Source organism: Girardinichthys multiradiatus, chromosome 8 (genome assembly GCF_021462225.1).
Source record: "Girardinichthys multiradiatus isolate DD_20200921_A chromosome 8, DD_fGirMul_XY1, whole genome shotgun sequence".
Classification (NCBI taxonomy): domain Eukaryota; kingdom Metazoa; phylum Chordata; class Actinopteri; order Cyprinodontiformes; family Goodeidae; genus Girardinichthys; species Girardinichthys multiradiatus.
In genome coordinates, this window is record NC_061801.1 from 2,770,732 (window position 1) to 2,789,927 (window position 19,196).

The window sequence follows — 19,196 nt, forward strand, 5'->3', positions numbered from 1 at the left end:
AGCCAGATGAACCTCAATATCTTTTTCTAATGATTTAAATTGAACTGTGGTACAGTAACTGGTAGTGACTGAAAGAGGAATAGTAGTCTATTTATTTTTACACATTTTGTCCATCCCAGGAGTGAAAGTGGAAGGATATCCCATTTAGTTAAATCTTTATTTATTTTCTTAAATTATTATAATTAGAAGAAAGCAGCTAGTTATTGTAATAATAAGAAATACTCCAAGATATCTAAACCCCTGTTTAGATTTTTTAAGAGACCAGATCATCTGACTGGGAAGACTAATCTCCCACAACCATCATAGTCATGGATTTATTTGTATTGACCTTATATCCGGAAATTATACTGTATTCATTATGACTGTAAAGGAGAGCAGGGACAGTAACAGGGTTCTTAAACAATATTATTATATCGTCAACAAAAAGTGACAATTTGTGTTGAACATTTATTTTATAAAAAATTCTCTGAATCAGAGTATAAGACCTAATCAATTCTGCAAGTGGCTCAAGTGCGAATAATGAGGGTGACAAAGCATCCCCTTGTTGGGTAACCATGCCCCAGAGAGTAGTCATGGTCAAGGAAAGTCTGCTCTTCTTCAAACAAAACGTTTCCCAGTGCCCACGCCTGCCGTAAGATGTTTTCTTTAACAGCGTAGTCCATAAACCTGACAATCAGCAAGTGTGGGGCAGGGGTCAAATTCTTGAGCTTCATGGTGAGTACCCTCTCAATTCTGATGTAAAGTTCAGGCGGAAGTCAGAGAGCATTTCGGAGTTCCTCCTATTCAAATACCTTAATATGTCCTGTTCGTCGGATATATGATATATTCTTATGTTGTTTCACCTCAGTCTATTTTGCATATTGTCAGATATGGTTTGAAAATGAATTTCACTAAACTGAAACTGAATTTAATGGTTTGAAAGTAAATTCATTTGCTTTTAAAACGTGTTTCGTTGTATTAAAACATTCAGTTCGACTACTTTCACTTTCAGTTCCAAAAATCTGTTTTTTTGTCTCACACCCGTGTCCTTGAGGATAGCAGATTAATCAAACACAGATTCATCAATTTACGTTTTACATCAGGTTAAACTTCCTTTGAGGCTTTTTGAGCTGGAGCAGTGCAGTGTACATGAGCTTGGCGGATGTCAATCACCAAGTCAAATGACCATCTATAAGAAGCGCCACGTAAACAAATGATGGTCAAACAGTAACACTTATGCTACCTGCAGCTATTAGCTAAACATGCCAGATCAGTATAGTCACTGACATTAATACGTAGACGCCCTATCGAACGCTGAATGGCGTTCCGACATCGCTGCCATTTTTGTGGAGTCAAGTTGGAGAGCCAAAATGCCTCTTATGTGTGCAGCATGGAATTGTTTGAAACGTTTAGGTGTCCAAACCAAATCATGGAGAGTTGTGCTTTTTTGTAAGAGTTCACATTAAAATTCTGACTTTATTCTTGTAATAAAAAAAATTAAAAATTCTCTTAGCATGGTCCTATTCTCCGTTGTATCCACGAACATAAGTGTGTGTATGTGAATAAATAAATAAGGTGAGGCATTAACGTAAATCTGTTAAAATGTGCTTTATGAAATAAAGTCCCTTTGTTTGTATTAGTTCACATCGCAGCCTTACCTCCAGCAATATAGCGAACACATTGTTATGTCTCAGCAGTGGGCCAACCCAGTCAAAGAGGTGTCTACATATTAGGCCCTGTCCCTATATTCGCACCTCCACCCTTGTGTCCCTGAATTGCACGTTCCCATTGATGGGTTCGAGTGCGTAGTGTGTCCCAATTCTCCAGAGAGGTCCTCAGCCCCGACCCCTTTGTGCCCTCAATCAACACTTCGGCTAAGCACGCATAGACATTAAGGCCCTGTCCCAATACCCACATTACACCCTATGCCCCTCAATGAAGTGTGTACTTTGTAAAAGTGCAGGCATGGCTTGAAGTGCGCCGGTTCCAAGCATACAAAATTGGAGAATTGGGACAATAGGAGTTACGTCATCGACTTGCATGGAACCCGTCACTGTTTTTGCAATCTTGCTGCTAAAAATATATTTTAAAACTGCAACAAGCACTTGTTTTCTGGAGAAGAAAGTGTAGGAAGTGAAGGAGGCTTCACCAGACTCTCGCCACGGTGCCGGTTTTTGTTTGAAAGGTGATTTCAATGTTATGGGCTACTGACTGCTCAGAATCACTCTGAAGCCAGTGGAATCTTACAGTGTTGAGTCTGGATAACCAGCTCCTCATATACTGTATATATGTTTGCTTACTGTCTAAAGTTTATGCAGTTCTTATTCTGATTTGATGGTTGATTACAATGATGGTTGTGATTGGTTTTTGCTCAAAACATCACCTGCAGCAGTGAATTGTGGGTAATATACAGTACAGACCAAAGGTTTGGACATACCTTCTCATTCAAAGAGTTGTCTTCATTTTCATGACTATGAATATTGTAGCTTCACACTGAAGGCATCAAAATTATGAATTAACACATGTGGAATTATATACTGAACAAAAAAGTGTGAAACAACTGAAAATATGTCTTATATTCTTGGTTCTTCAAAGTAACCACCTTTTGCTTTGATTACAGCTCCGCACACTCTTGGCATTCTGTTTATGAGCTTCAAGAGGTAGTCACCTGAAATGGTTTTCACTTCACAGGTGTGCCCCGTCAGGTTTAATAATGGGATTTCAAGCCTTATAAATGGGGTTGGGACCATCAGTTGTGTTGTGCAGGAGGTGGATACAGTACACAGATGATAGTCCTACTGAATAGACTGTTAGAATTTGTATTATGGCAAGAAAAAAGCAGCTGAGTAAAGAAAAATGAGTGGCCATCATTACTTTAAGAAATGAAGGTCAGTCAGTCCAAACAATTGGGAAAACTTTGAAAGTGTCCCCAAGTGCAGTCACAAAAAACCATCAAGCCCTACAAAGAAACTGGCTCACATAAGGACCGCCCCAGGAGAGGAAGACCAAGAATTACCTCTGCTGTGGACGATAAGTTCATCCGAGTCACCAGCCTCAGAAATTGCAGGTTAACAGCAGCTCAGATTAGAGAACAGGTCAATGCCACACAGAGTTCTAGCAGCAGACACATCTCTAGAACAACTGTTAAGAGGAGACTGTGTGAATCAGGCCTTCATGGTAAAATAGCTGCTAGGTTTGAAACCACTGCTGATGACAGGCAACAAGCAGAAGAGACTTGTTTGGGCTAAAGAACACAAGGAATGGACATTAGACCAGTGGAAATCTGTGCTTTGATCTGATGAGTCCAGGTTTGAGATCTTTAGTTCCAACCACCGTGTCTTTGTGCGGCGCACAAGAGGTGAACCGATGGACTCTACATGCCTGGTGTCCACCATGAAGCATGGAGGAGGAGGTGTGATGGTGTGGGGTACCTTTGCTGTTGACACTGTTGGGGATTTATTCAAATTGAAGGCATGCTGAACCAGCATGGCTACCACAGCATCTTGCAGTGGCATGCTATTCCATCCGGTTTGTGTTTAGTTGGACCATCATTTATTTTTCAACAGGACAATGACCCCAAACACACCTCCAGGCTGTGTAGGGGCTATTTGACCAAGAAGGAGAGTGATAGGTGCTGCGCCAGATGACCTGGCCTCCACAGTCACCGGACCTGAACCCAATCGAGATGGTTTGGGGTGAGCTGGACCGCAGAGTGAAGGCAAGAGGGCCAACAAGTGCTAAGCATCTCTGGGAACACCTTCAAGACTGTTGGAAAACCATTTCAGGTGACTACCTCTTGAAGCTCATCAACAGAATGCCAAGAGTGTGCGGAGCAGAAATCAAAACAAAAGGTGGCTACTTTGAAGAACCGAGAATATAAGACATATTTTCAGTTGTTTCACACTTTTTAGTTCAGTATATACAGGGGTTGGACAATGAAACTGAAACACCTGTCATTTTAGTGTGGGAGGTTTCATGGCTAAATTGGACCAGCCTGGTAGCCAGTCTTCATTGATTGCACATTGCACCAGTAAGAGCAGAGTGTGAAGGTTCAATTAGCAGGGTGAGAGCACAGCTTTGCTCAAAATATTGAAATGCACACAACATTATGGGTGACATACTAGAGTTCAAAAGAGGACAAATTGTTGGTGCACGTCTTGCTGGCGCATCTGTGACCAAGACAGCAAGTCTTTGTGATGTATCAAGAGCCTACGGTATCCAGGATAATGTCAGCATACCACCAAGAAGGACGAACCACATCCAACAGGATTAACTGTGGACGCAAGAGGAAGCTGTCTGAAAGGGATGTTCATGTGCTAACCCGGATTGTATCCAAAAAACATAAAACCACGGCTGCCCAAATCACGGCAGAATTAAATGTGCACCTCAACTCTCCTGTTTCTACCAGAACTGTCCATCAGGAGCTCCACAGGGTCAATATATTCGGCCGGGCTGCTAAAGCCAAACCTTTGGTCAGTCATGCCAATGCCAAACGTCAGTTTCAATGGTGCAAGGAGCGCAAATCTTGGGCTGTGGACAATGTGAAACATGTATTGTTCTCTGATGAGTCCACCTTTACCGTTTTCCCCACATCCGGGAGAGTTATGGTGTGGAGAAGCCCCAAAGAAGCGTACCACCCAGACTGTTGCATGCCCAGAGTGAAGCATGGGGGTGGATCAGTGATGGTTTGGGCTGCCATATCATGGCATTCCCTTGGCCCAATACTTGTGCTAGATGGGCGCGTCACTGCCAAGGACTACCGAACCATTCTTGAGGACCATGTGCATCCAATGGTTCAAACATTGTATCCTGAAGGCGCTGCCGTGTATCAGGATGACAATGCACCAATACACACAGCAAGACTGGTGAAAGATTGGTTTGATGAACATGAAATTGAAGTTGAACATCTCCCATGGCCTGCACAGTCACCAGATCTAAATATTATTGAGCCACTTTGGGGTGTTTTGGAGGAGCGAGTCAGGAAACGTTTTCCTCCACCAGTATCACGTAGTGACCTGGCCACTATCCTGCAAGAAGAATGGCTTAAAATCCCTCTGACCACTGTGCAGGACTTGTATATGTCATTCCCAAGACGAACTGACATTGCATTGGCCGCAAAAGGAGGCCCTACACCATACTAATAAATTATTGTGGTCTAAAACCAGGTGTTTCAGTTTCATTGTCCAACCCCTGTAGTTCCACATGTGTTAATTCATAGTTTTGATGCCTTCAATGTGAAGCTACAATATTCATAGTCATGAAAATAAAGAAAACTCTTTGAATGAGAAGGTGTGTCCAAACCTTTGGTCTGTACTGTACTTCGGCGAAGTTCGCTTATATGATTATAGTTTGCCGGTGTAGGTACCAGATCTGCTCAGGTGGTCAAATCTGCTTGGGGCCCTGCGCCTGCCGTAGATGTCGTTATACGGCAACACCGTTCAGACAAACTACATTGCACACCATTTTATAAGGACAAGCTACATGTGCCCATTCATAAGAATCAAATCTGCTCCAGGTCTCTATCATTACATATTTTGGCTTTTATTTCTCATTTCTTTTGGCAACCTAAACCTTTTTACGCCATACCAATAAAGCCCTTTTGAATTTCGAGATGAATCGATTTTATTTAGTTAGTTTACGGTGTGTGTGTCTGGCTCTACTATTTGTTAGACCAAATATCAATTATACCTTAATACGCCAAAAAACCTCATATATTATACTAAATATCAGTTCCACTATTTACATCTCTCTGTTGATACAAATATTAATAAAAGGCAGTGACCTCCCACCCTAAAGTCCAAACATTTACCAACAATCCCCACACTGATTCTGCTCTCAGGACTTTTAGAAGGTGGTTAGGCTGTGGTAAGTTCCTTTAGATAGGTAATGGGAGATTTCTTTCAAAAGTTGTCCATGTTTGCCAACGTTCAGCCAATCAGATAGTGTGACGTCATCAGGAGGCGTAGGACCCCAAGCAGCTCTGACCACCCGAGCAGATATGGTATCTACAGCGGTGTTAGGTCGGCCTGCGTTTCCCCTGCCCTTACCTCGGCTTGGCTCAACTTATGTTGCCTGGCAACCGTGTTAGGTGAAGCACAGAGCTGTGAAACCGAACAAATGGAGCCTGAAGGTTAATACCGCTGTCTCCACTGTAAATAACTACATGGTTTTTATTTACTCTTTCACATATTGTTGATGGCTTATAATCCTATTTGTTTAAAATGTTCTTGTTTTATGATCTTCTTCATTATTAGCCATTTAAAATGTTCAAAATAATTTGTGTTCATAGATATAAAAATCTGACACTGTAGATAAAATACACTAATGACAAATACCATTTGTTTAATTTATTTGTAAAGCTTTTAACAACTTAAACACTAACATATTAACTTTAGGAACAAAGTTTAAATCAATTTATTTGTAGAGCATACTAATAATAATAATAATTAAAATAAATGAACCAAACATCTGACTGAATTAAATCTGTTTAACTTCCACTCATTGGGGAAACCCAGCAGGAGTTTGAAAACAATGTTCCGGCAGTCAGCTGTTCTCTCGGGGTTGAGCGGACCTCAACCGCCCGGTCAGCTGACGAGGCGAGGCGAAGCGGCTGCTGGGGCGGCAGACATCTCCGAACCGTCCGTGCACTTATGCAATTAAGGGATATCTTCATAAACCGCTCAGATATTTCAGGTTTACAAAACTACATTCTCATCTAAAAACACTGTAAAAGTTCAGCTGCTTTCACAGAATGCGTAATATATAATTTTATTCACAGCTTTTCTTTTTCCTCCGGCATTTCATACCATACTCATTTTGTCTCCCATCTCTCCATTAAGTGTCCAAACTTGTCAGGAAAAGCCTGGCTTGAGTGGGGCTCTTTAGATTCTCCTCTCTACATATTTCTAGCTCTGCCATTGTTTTATACTCCAAGCTACGTATATTAGCGGCTCCACTAAGGTCGTTTGCATCAAAGTTGTTTCAAATTTTTGTCCTTGTCCTTAGTTTGGGCCTTTGCTTCTGACAGACAATGCCATGTCATTTTTGCTGGAAATCCTCCAGCATGAGACTAATTCAAAGAACAATTTTAACAGATGACTTTAAGTGTGTCAGCTCACCTTCACTGTGATCAGCCACTGGGTGTAGGTCCTGTCGCTGCCTGTGGTGCAGAAAGGTGGAGGGGGTGGGAGGTGGTTTGAGGGGTAGATGTGTGTGTGTGTGTGGAGGAGGTTGGGGATGGGGTGGGGTGGGGGTGGGGGGGGGTGAATAAAAATCATGTCAGAATGACCAACAATTCAGACACTAAGAAGGCATCTGTAAGAGTATGTAGACTGAGAATCCCTCTTAAATATCTAATAGTTGTACTGCAGTCTTAGAGCCTATCTATTTAGCTGTGTTTCCCTTCTAGATGAAGTCACTGAGTTACAGCGACCATTAACTCTGTTTCAGAATTGTCTATATAAAGAAAAAATATACAGTGTTTCTGTGCTTTTTGTGTCTGCTCTGTCTTTCTGTACTCCCAGTTGGTTGCAATTCAATTGCACTGTCTTGTAAGCAGGATTAAAATGATAAGTATGTTATTAAATTTTGAACCGTTTATGTAATTGAATTATATATTTCTATAAATAACCCCGACCTGTAACTTTTGTAGGGCTATATAATTATTATTTAATTATAAAATAATGAAACTGAACAGGATTGGCATGATTTCCAAGTACCTACCTTCCATTCAGTTCAATATTCAAGCCTGAATGGAGGGTAGTGCCAATTACCCATGTGCCCTTGACTGCCACATTAGGGATCCCAATAGCTGTTTGGACTTGAGCTTATAAACCCATTACTTCTAACCCATGCGCAGATCTGACGTAGCCGTTTGGATGAGAGGTGAAAGATCTTTAAGAACGAGAGAGGTTCAGTTGCCATCATTTAGAGCTGTTTAATAGGAAACATAGGAAGTACTCCTGTACCAGTGCTACCATGTGTTTTGTGTGTATGCTCTGTCTTCTGAAACGCCCAGAAGGTTGCGGCAGAGGCGTGCTCACATTGAGCCAAGTTCTTATCACTGTCACTCCGTGCATGCTTAGTATGAGGGATTGCTGCAAAATTAAAGACTTAGGAGGACTGACTGAAGTCTGTGACTAGATGCAATCAGCTATGTTTTCTTAGATAAGTTTTTTTTTTACCAATTTAAATAAAAAACTGAACTTCATTGCATTGTTTGATTGACTTGGAAATTATATGTATATGTAATTATATGTTAATCTGCTTATATGATTGTAACTAACTGACTATGTATTTCTGTGAGAAATGTGCCTTGAGATGACATTTGTTGTATTTTTTTTAATATATAATTACAATTAAAATGAAATGAAAGGTACACTGACATGGTAATGGGGTGGTTACACCCTTATATAATGGTAGGGGAAACATTGAGCAAAGTTCAAAATATAACTGCCAGTCTAAGGTTATTTAAAGGTTTAAATGTAATTTATCATCATTCTGGTCATTAAAAAGAAATCATTTTTGTATGGCATTATTGGTGGCTCACCGGCATATTCCCCCATGTTGATCTCCTCTTCAAAAATGTCATTAAAACCCTCTCCTGAGTTTAGCAGGTCCAAGCGACCATCAATAAACTGCATTATAAGTACAAAGGTTGAAAGAGGAATATTAAAATGTTGTATTAGCTTGTACATTACAGAACCATAGAGCACAGTTGATGTTGAAGGTTGTATTTCAAAGAAGTAGCTGCTGCAGGTATACCTGTTTAAAGAGTTGTAGCTGAATAGCATTCTGGAGAAACTGTCTCATGGCACTGGAGCGATGGTTGATAAATGTCTCCTCATTGAATGTTATTGGTTCCCCCTAAAAAAAACAACAAAAAAAACCTAAACAATTTTTATCGAAGCTCTATGTAACAAACAATAGCCCCTTTTCCATTTTAGAGACTTTCAGCCATTAACTGAGCTTCTGAAAGCTCTCAGCGAGTTTCAATACAATTTTACCAGAGTAATTTCACTTTCCCAGGTCCACACTTTCACTGATTAAAAGGTCCTGGTCTGGATGTAGGACTTTTTAGATTACCCCAGGATTGTTAAGGGGGCGGAGTTCTGTGTAGCAAGATATCCCACAATGCACAGCAGCAGTAAATTGAGGATGTGAGTGTAAAATTAATCATTTTTATACCATTAATTTGTCCTAAAAAAGTAGTTTTTCAATTTTTCGAAGTGATAAAGTAGACCTCAAAACTTAATATGTGCAGCCAGCTCATCAAGAATGAGCCTACAGTGCTAAAACATTCCTCCTGGCTCTGACTGGTTGGTTCTGACTGGGGGTGGTGTATTTCCGCAAATGGGAGTTGGACCACTGGAAAGAGGCCAAGGGACTTGATTTTTTTCACAGATTATCTGTCCATATTTTACTGTCTGGACATAGTGACAGTTTTAAGAAATATGTAAAAAAAAAAAAAAAAAAAAAAAAAACATTTTAATGAAAGTTACCTGGTGCAGCTTTAATGTAGGTATTTTGTGTTTTCTTTCCTTACAATACAAAGTAATTATATTTATTTAATTCATAGTAAGAAAAAGAGATAGAATACCGCTTAATGATAAGACACTTTTCCTTATACACAAAACCTACACAATTGCCTAAGATTGGCTTCTCATGTTAACTTAATTTAGTGGAATGTGAACTCTTCATTATTTTCAATTTTTTATGAGTTTATGCAGAAAACACAGCAGGAGAAGAGACCACAGTTCCAGGTTTGGATGCAGTCTCCCAAAAGCTCCCAGTGATGCTCCTCACTCTCGTGTCCTGCCATCGTCTACTCCAGGGGTCCCGAAGTGGGCTCAGGAAATAACCATTACCCTGAGAGACTTTATTAATGTAAATTGTGCTTTTTGTGAAGCCGATAAACAATGGTTCACTTATTCGGCTATTGCTTGTTTACAAAACATCTTTGAAGCAGACTTTCACATTATATTTCTTATCATGTTCACCCTCATTTTTCAGCAAACTCAATTCTCACTTTTACGTTACTAACCTACTACCTCCCCTGTCCATTTTTTATTCATAAATCCAAGTTCTCCAATCATAAGCCAAATCTCACTGAATTACTTGTGTATACAAAGTATTGTATTTTCTCAATAATGGACAGCAACAATAAAAAAACCTTGAAAATGCATACATTTTAAAATATTTTAATAGTCTTATTTTTGTGTGTTTGAATGTGTTGAAACCCATGGCATTTTAGATTTATGGTATAGTCAAGATGTATCTTTCTTTTTTTTTTCTTTGTGTTCTTTTGTCAACTTGTAATGTGCCATGTTCTGTTTTGTTGTTCTGCCCACTGGACTGGAGGTGTAGTACAGTTATCTTTACAACATCCCCGAACGCCATTAGGGTGATTTAAATAAATGTTCCGCTGCTTCTTAGACAGTGGAAAGTACAGAAACGACCTGGGATTTCTATTACCTGGGTAAATGAAGTCCCGGGGATTTAAATCCTGGGACTCTTAGTGGATAATCCAACTTGAACTTGTAAATAAATTTACGGTATATTGAAAATTTTAACACATTAAAACAATCTTGATATCTACTTTTAGAGAAAATAGCAACTGAAACTACCAAAGCAAAATTTAGATTCTCATGGCTTTTATGAAATAATTCGAGAATTGTAATTTGATCTGTGAGTTCAAAAACAATTATTGACTGAGCCTGATGAAAAAAAAAAAACAACTCACAAATGAACAGCCGTGTTTAGCCAAAAGCTATGACTCTTAGGTTTAAACTCCATAACAGACTGACCACTTCAATCTGCAGGGCGTTCCTGTAGCTGCCAAACAGAGACGCCTGACTTTTGAGAAAGGCTCGGGCCACACCGTCACCTGTTGTTGTTGAAACCTTCTTCAAACGACTTTTTAGAGAAGAAACCTGCAGGTCATGAAGTCACAGTCATTATTACGCACTTTATAATGGCGCTTTACAGACTAATGATATTTTTATCCAAAAACTGTGATTTCTTAGTTTTGTCTTTCTAAACAGTAAACAACTATTAGTAGCTGCCCATGAGTTTCTCACCACATCATTGGGAAGACTTTGAAGATCATCATAGGGGGTTTCTAGGGTGTTGTTGTCTACATTCAAGAGAACCACATCATCCAGAGTCATCCCTTGAACTTTCTACAAAAACATCAGAAGCAAATATCATAGAGACATACTATACATTCTGTTTATTTAAATAATTTACAGCTTGTCAAAAACACAACAGGCATAATTAAATCAAATGCAGAGATTCACATTCAGAGCTTTCAATTTTTAATGATCCTGTTCATGTGTGCCACAAGGTCAGACACCTACCTCCATCAGGCTGGAATGTACTCCTATGAGGAAAGGCATTGGGGCACTGAGAGCAAAAAGCAGATTAAGGTTCACAGTTTAGTTAAGGCTGCTGAGCACATACTTACCCATGCTTACAACAGTCTGACAACAAATAAAACTAACATCGTTCATTCCACTGCTCTGCTGTCATTTCATATTTAATTTCCTTGAAGTTTGGCATGTCTGTAGTACTTTGTAATTTTATTCTCTAGAAAATCATTCCTACAAACAGGAGTTCTTCCAATTAAGTTCTAGGTTTAGTGCAGTGATCACTGCTGTGGTTGATTGAAGGGTGTAAGTGTCAGCTCTTATATCACAATAACACACTGACTTCAATGTTCTCAATGTGTGTTCCTGCTGATTACTTATTTCATTTCAATTCTCCCTTATTGTTTTTCTGTTTTTCTTTATTTTTATTTTTATTATTATTATATTTTCCGTACGTTTTTCTGCGCGTAACTAGTCCTACATTTTTCAACCGATTTCAACAGTTTTGGTATCAAAACGTTCGGCTCGTTCTGGAGAATTAAGCTATGACTTTTGGTAACTTCAGCTATTATAATTTTTGAAATATTCAGCTTTTTATGCCAATTTTTGTCCCATTGAAATGAATGGAGATTCAGCAAAATTCAGCTAAACCTTTGCGCTCTTTCACAGCTTACTACTTCTGCATACTTTCAGCTAGAAACACCATTCAACTTTTAAAATGTTCACAAGACATTAAGCTATCTTCAAATTATTCAGGTTTTTGATATCTTTTACGGTTCTTCTACAATCGCGATTCAAATGTTAGGTAAGATTTTTGACGTTTTTGATTTTATAATGTAATCCTATGGCGGAATTCGTCAGTTGGTAGAGTGTACGCTCTAGGTTTTTGAATAACCTGAGAAAGAACGAACAAACTCTTCTCACTCGCTCAATTTTCACTCTACTGGCACAAATTATGTATCAAAACGTAGGATGCTCTTTCGCGATTCAGAAAATGTCACCCTCATTGATGTGGGACTAACAGATTTCAAGCAACACGCCCCGGAGCAACGCAAAGTCAACACACCCTGAATGGAAAACCTATAGGAATTTCAGAAAAAATCAGAGCAAAAAATCCTTAAACTCACACATTTTCGAATCGCCGTCTCTTGTAAACCGTTCAAGATAGAGACATGAGCTTTGCACCAATTCATCCTCAGACCTTGCTGGCGCTCACAGTGAAGGAATTGTTTTGATACCTTTTATCGTTTTGTTATAAAAAAAATTTGTTTAGGAGTACCAAATCTGTTTAAAATTGAAAAATTTCAAAATTATCCACTTTTCTACACAGTCACATCTCCTACACGGATTTATGTAGACACACCAAAATCTCCAGGATTGTTCACCGATCCCTGCTGATACCTACGGTCTAAAAAATATTTGGATACTTTTTATCGTTTTTTTCGTGAGGTAGGTTTGTTTGAGAGTAACAAATTCACCTTCACTCAGGTTAAAAATCGTCAAAATGATCCACTTTTTCACAGGGTCACACCTCCCAGACAGATTTTTGTAGAAACTTGAGAAGCTCCACGATTGTTCATCAAGGCCTGTTGATTCATTCGGTGCATGAATAAAATCGATAGCCCTTATAGTTTCCGCGTTATTTGATGTTGTTTGAGAGCATGTTCAGGAATTTTTGTGTTTCTCTCCATTTTTCCCTTTCTTTTCACCTAGTGTTGTGCCTTTAATATTATATTTTCAGCAGAAAAGTGTTAATATTCTCGTTCCCCTGTCCGTTCTGAGAAAAACGGTCCAAGAATGACGTCGATAGCCCTTACGGTTTCCGACTTATGGGCGGTAGTTCGGGAGCATGCGCCTCCATGTTAAAAGCCCAGGCCACGGGGAGACGATAGTGAGGTGCTGCATTAGAAATGCTGCAGGTGTCAAGTTACACTGACACTCTTTGCTGATTCATTCCTCATTGTTCTATTTATATCTCTGTGTATCTCCTACTGTCTATGTCTGGATGTGATTCTGTCTTTCTTTCTGCCTCTATTCTCTCCGTGTCTCACACTCGGACACATACACACACATTCATGGATTACTGTCTTTGTGAGGACTTTCCATTGACTTCCCTTCATTGTCTTCATTTCTATGGCCTACACCTGACCCTACCACTAACGCCTTGCCAGTGGGTACACACACACACACACACACACACACACACACACACACACACACACACACACACACACACATCCATGGATTACTATCTTTTTGAGGACTTTGCATTGACTTTCATTCATTTTCATTCATTTCAATGGCCTAAATCTGATCCAATGCCTAACCCTTTAACCATCTTCATTGGAGGCAACTACATGGCGGCCATTTTGTGTGGGGTACTTAATCATGTATGCTGTTCCAACAATTAGACAACAGTGATTAAATTTAAAAGGCAATTTCATAGACTTTGGCATATAGGCTGTTAGCACATCAGAACCTAGAACAAATTTCTATCAGAACCAGACACAAACTCCATCAGAACCAAGGGGAAATCTCCATCAGAACCAGCTAGGAACCTTCCACCAGAACCAGGTCCAAACTCTGTCAGAACCAGGAAGAAACTTCTATCAGAACCGGACTCAAACTCTATCAGAACCAGTTGGGTACCATCCACCAGAACCAGGTCCAATCACCTTCAGAACCAGGAAAACCCTTTTATCAGAACCGGGTCCGAACTCCATCAGAGCCAGGAACAACCCTCCATCAGAACCAGGTCCAAGCTTAATCAGAACATGGAACAAATCTTCAGAACCAGACCCAAACTTCATCAGAACCAGGAACAGCTCTCTGTCAGAACCTGGTGCAAATCTCCATCAGAACCAGTTATAACCCTCTATCAGAACCACGTCCAAAATTCATCAGAACCTGGAACAAACCTCCATTAAAATTAGACCCAAACTCCATCAGAACCAGAAACAAATCTCCATCAGAACCTGGTTACAATCTTCATCAGAACCATGTACAAACCTCCACTTGAACCAGGTCCAAAGTCTATCAGAACTACGTGAAAACTATCAGAACCAGGAAGAAACCTCTACCAAACCTGGAGGAGCAGAAGAAGAGCAACGGTGAGGATGAAGAACATGTGTCTGCACCATTCAATTCAATTCAATTCAAAAATACTTTATTAATCCCAAAGGGAAATTAAATGTTGTTGTAGCTCATATTATGAAGGTTTCCTCAAAGAGCCTTTGTAGATGCTGATGGCTGTGAGCAGGAAGGATCTCCTGTAGCGCTCCGTCTTACAGCTGATCTGAAGAAGCCTCTGACTGAAGACACTCTGTTGTTGTAGGACAGTCTCATGAAGAGGATGATCAGGGTTCTCCATAATGTTCTTCATTTTATGAAGAATCCGTCTTTCCACAATGATCTCCAGAGGTTCCAGAGGAGTCCCCAGAACAGATCCAGCCTTCTTTATCAGCTTGTTGAGCTTTTTTAAGTCCCTGGCTCTGATGCTGCTTCCCCAGCAGATGATGGCAGAAGAGATCACTCTCTCCACAACAGACTTATAGAAGATATGCAGCATCTTGCTGCAAACACGAAAGGACCTAAGCTTCCTCAAGAAGTACAGTCTGCCCTGCCCCTTCTTGTAGATGGCTTCACCGTTGCATCTCCACTCTAGTCTGTTGTCCAGGTGAACACCGAGGTATTTATACTCCTCCACCACCTCCACCTCTTCTCCCATGATATAAATAGTTTTCGACTTATTCCTGTTTCTCTTAAAATCTACAATCATCTCCTTTGTTTTAGTCACGTTCAAAATGAGATGATTGTTTCCACACCATGCCACAAAGCGGTCCACCACCATCCTGTACTCAGCTTCTTGTCCATCTCTGATCCACCCCACAACTGCAGAATCATCCGAGTATTTCTGCAGATGACAGGAGTCTGTCTTGTACTGGAAGTCTGAGGTGTACAGAGTGAAAAGGAATGGTGAGAGTACAGTCCCCTGTGGTGCTCCTGTGCTGCTGACTACCTGGTTAGACTCACAACCCTTCAGTCTCACAAACTGTGGTCTGTTTGTCAGGTAGTCTTTGATCCAGCAGATTGTTGAGGCCTCCACCTGAGTCTTCTGGAGTTTCTGACAAAGCAAATCAGGTTGGATTGTATTAAATGCACTGCAGAAATCAAAGAACATGATCCTCACAGTGCTACTGGCTTTGTCCAGATGACAGTGGGTTTGTTGAAGCAGGTGTATGATGGCATCTTCAACTCCAACTCCACAGCGATAAGCAAACTGAAGGGGGTCCTGATGGTTTACTGTTTGCTTACTCAGGTGGGCCAACAGGAGTCTCTCTAGGACCTTCATGATGTGAGATGTCAGGGCAACAGGTCTATAGTCATTGAGGACTGATGGGTGAGTTTTCTTTGGTACCGGAACAAGACAGGAGGTCTTCCACAACACCGGAACCTTCTTCTGGGACAGGCTATGGTTGAAGAGGTGCTGCAGAATCCCACAGAGCTGCTCTGCACAGGCCTTCAGGACTCTAGGGCTGACATGATCTGGACCTGCAGCCTTATTCCTATTCAGTCTCTCCAGTTGTCTCTTCACCTGACTTCTTGAGACACACAGGTGGAAGGGGGAAGCAAAGGAAGCATCAGCATCTTCTGATATGGTTGAAGGCAAACATGTAGAAGCAGAAGGGTCTAGGGCTGAGGTGGAAGATAAAAAATGTGAGGTGTTACTGGACAGCTGTGGGTCCTGTGGGTCAAAGGAAGATGGAATGTCTGTTTGGCTGTGGGCAGGAGAGGATGCGAAGCTTGTTTCTGAACTGAACCGATTGAAGAATGTGTTCAGTTCATTGGCTCTGTCCAGACCTCCATTGGTCTGATCATCCTTCTGCTTGAAGCCTGTGATCTTCTTCATCCCTGTCCACACATCTCTGATATTGTTTTGCTGGAGCTTGCTCTCCAGCTTCTTCTTGTACACCTCCTTGCTGTCTCTTATCTTGACTTTAAGTTGCTTCTGTATACTCCTCAATAATTCTCTGTCTCCCTCTCTGAAGGCTTTTTTTTTCTTGTTAAGCAGGTCCTTCTGGTCATTGGTGATCCAAAGTTTGTTATTGGGGAAGCATCTCACGGTTCTGGTGGGGATGATGTTATCCACACAGAAGTTTATATAGTCGGTTACACACTCAGTCATGGCATTGATGTCCTCTCCATGTGGCTGGCACAGTGCGTCCCAGTCTGTAGCCTCAAAGCAACCTTGCAGAGCTTCTTCAGCTTCATGTGACTATTTTCTCACAGTCCTCTTTATTACAGGTTGCCTCTGAACAAGGGGCTTATATTTCGAGCAGAGAAAAACAAGATTGTGATCTGATTTGCCTAGAGGAGGTCTTGCTGTAGAGATGTATGAGTCCTTGACATTTGCATAAAACAAATCCAATATTTTGTTTTCTCTGGTAGAGCAGCTGACAAATTGTTGAAACATTGGAAGTGTAGCAGAGAGTGAAGCATGGTTAAAATCACCAGAAATTGCCACAAAAGCATTGGGGTTTTGTGTCTGTAGCTTAGCAACAACTGAGCTGATGGCATCACATGCAGTGTCAGCAACAGCGGAAGGTGGAACGTAAACTGTTGCCCAAATAACACTGGTGAACTCTCTGGGTAAATAATATGGACAAAAACTTACTGCCAACAGTTCAATATCTGGACTGCAGAGACGACACTTCACAGTAATATGTCCTGGATTACACCATCTGTTGTTCACAAGCACTGCCAGTCCACCTCCTTTACATTTGCCGCTCCTCTTTAAATCTCTGTCTGCTCGTAAGGTTAAAAAGCCCGGCAGAGAGACGCTGGAGTCGGGGATATGATCCTGCAGCTATGTCTCAGTAAAACACATGATACTGCATGCCCGGTACTCTGGCTGGGTCCTTTGTAGGGCTTGGAGTTCATCCAACTTGTTTCCCAACGATCTCACATTGCCCATCAAAATCGACAGAAGAGATGGTTTGAACTTCCTCCTTCTCTCTCTTCTCTTAGCTCCTGCTCTGCATCCACGACGTCTCCTTTTCAACTCATCAGGGATTTGGGGTTGTAGCTGAAGTATTATTTGAGCTTTTGAGATATTAATCAGCTGCTCCCGGTTGTAAAAAACAACCCCGTTGCCATGGCAATGCATCATAACAAATGTCCAAAAATAGAAAGTATTAAGAAAAATCCTCCAAGCTGCACAGCATCCAGCACCGGAGTGGACAGTAGTCCAAAAAAAATCAACTGTATCCACCACAAGAGGAATAGTTCCCAAAAAAGAATAAATCAGAATCAAAAGTAACAGAGCTACTCCAACCTGCTGCCACCTTGAGCGGCGCAATTCAACCCTAACCCATGTGACATTAACCTGCAGCCACAGCCCCAAGCTGTGGCGAAGCTAGAACTAACCCCCTCCTCCTTAACGTTCTATCTAACATCTGCCAGTCACCCAGTCATGGACCAAGGCACCTGTTGTTGATTAAATATTTGGCTAAGAAGTACGGTCAGCAAATGCGTCATTCAATTGCCAATGGTATGAACAACACCATGGCTTGAATACTCAATGACCATGGACAGTGCATTTAGTTTTGCCTGCAGACATTTTGCTCACTAGGGCTGCAGCTTCCATAAAAAAACTGCGTACACCCAGGATGGATTTAACACACGCAATCATTCCACATACACGATGTGAGTGCTAGACATAAACAAGCCATGGATGCATAGGCTGAATTCAAATTAAGAAACGAGAGCGGCTCAAAAATAAGAAATGCACTTAGTGAGGAACATTTAAAGACGGTGCTTTCTCCGTGAATTTATTCGTGAGTAGTAGTAGGCTCTTTAAAGTCTCTGTGTGTGTGTGTGTGTGTTTGTGGTGGCAAACTTCGAGTAACCCTTCATCTGTTATATTATTATTATCTGCTATTGCTTGGCCCAATGGTATTGTAGATTGTTTATTTTATTTTGAACACAGACCAGCAAGTCCTTGCTGTCATACAGCAACTGCTAAGCTACTGCAATGAAAAAATTCTGGCACCACCCATCCTCATAAACAGCAGCTCTCGAGTGTCCCCAAAACTAAAAATAGCACTCAGAATTGTCTAAGTGCCAAGGAGAAGCCAGACAGATTTACTCTCACAAGTGGCGCATTACGGCTAACGCTATAATGCTCCACTTGATATAGAAAAAACTTTGGGAAACTTCTTTGGGATCATTTCAAATGCAATGGACATGGAGATGGAAATGAAAAGGAAAAAAAAAGCAAGAAAGAGAGAGAGGTTTGGCAAAAAGGAAAAGGGGAGAGAAGGAGAAAATAATACAGAGAAAAAGAAAGACAAGGTACCATGCACCGAAAAGTGCATGGTACTAATGTGGACACTCACTCACACTCCCCATACATACACTATACTCCCAGATCCAGGTATCGATACCCCAGAGGGGCAACCGGCCCCCTGGACCCAGGAGGTTGTCCCCTTCCTTCCAGGATGGAGACAGGCAGACCGCCCCAGCACCAGCCCAAACCTTAACCCCCCCCCAATCCAACCCTAGCCCCCAACAACCCCTGTGCCCAACGGGAGAAGGGGCCACGGACCAAAGAGGGGTCTACCTGGTCCAAACAAGCCCACCAACCAGAGCCATTTCAGGATAAAAGTCCCAACCAGGTCACAGATATGGAACACATGCCCCCGAACCCAAACGCCATAAATCCCCTCCCCATAGAGGCACAGCCAACAGATGAGCTTCACCCCCGAAAAGACGCATCCACACAGCTCTACACATAGCCCTGCTCCGAGCACCCCCTACCCATCATGCCCTCCATCATACAGCTCGCTGCAA

General features: G+C 41.2%; 1 protein-coding gene across 6 annotated transcripts in view; it reads right to left on the reverse strand.

Annotated features, from left to right (window-relative positions):
* dennd1a (DENN/MADD domain containing 1A) overlaps positions 1 to 19,196 on the reverse strand; it is a 79,257-nt gene that overhangs the window by 10,476 nt on the left and 49,585 nt on the right. For 4 of the 6 annotated variants that reach the window (XR_007039336.1, XM_047372823.1, XM_047372827.1 and 1 more), the window contains exons 11-16: positions 11,337 to 11,382; positions 11,058 to 11,159; positions 10,785 to 10,910; positions 8,743 to 8,844; positions 8,528 to 8,615; positions 7,098 to 7,138 (exon numbers count right to left, since the gene is read on the reverse strand). Coding sequence is in view for 4 of the 6 variants with exons in the window: in XM_047372823.1 (XP_047228779.1) it covers positions 7,098 to 7,138; positions 8,528 to 8,615; positions 8,743 to 8,844; positions 10,785 to 10,910; positions 11,058 to 11,159; positions 11,337 to 11,382 (505 nt within the window). In the remaining 2 variants the exon portion in view is untranslated. The remainder of the gene's footprint in view (positions 1 to 7,097; positions 7,139 to 8,527; positions 8,616 to 8,742; positions 8,845 to 10,784; positions 10,911 to 11,057; positions 11,160 to 11,336; positions 11,383 to 19,196) is intronic. The other 2 variants (XR_007039337.1, XM_047372826.1) reach the window with 2 other exon arrangements.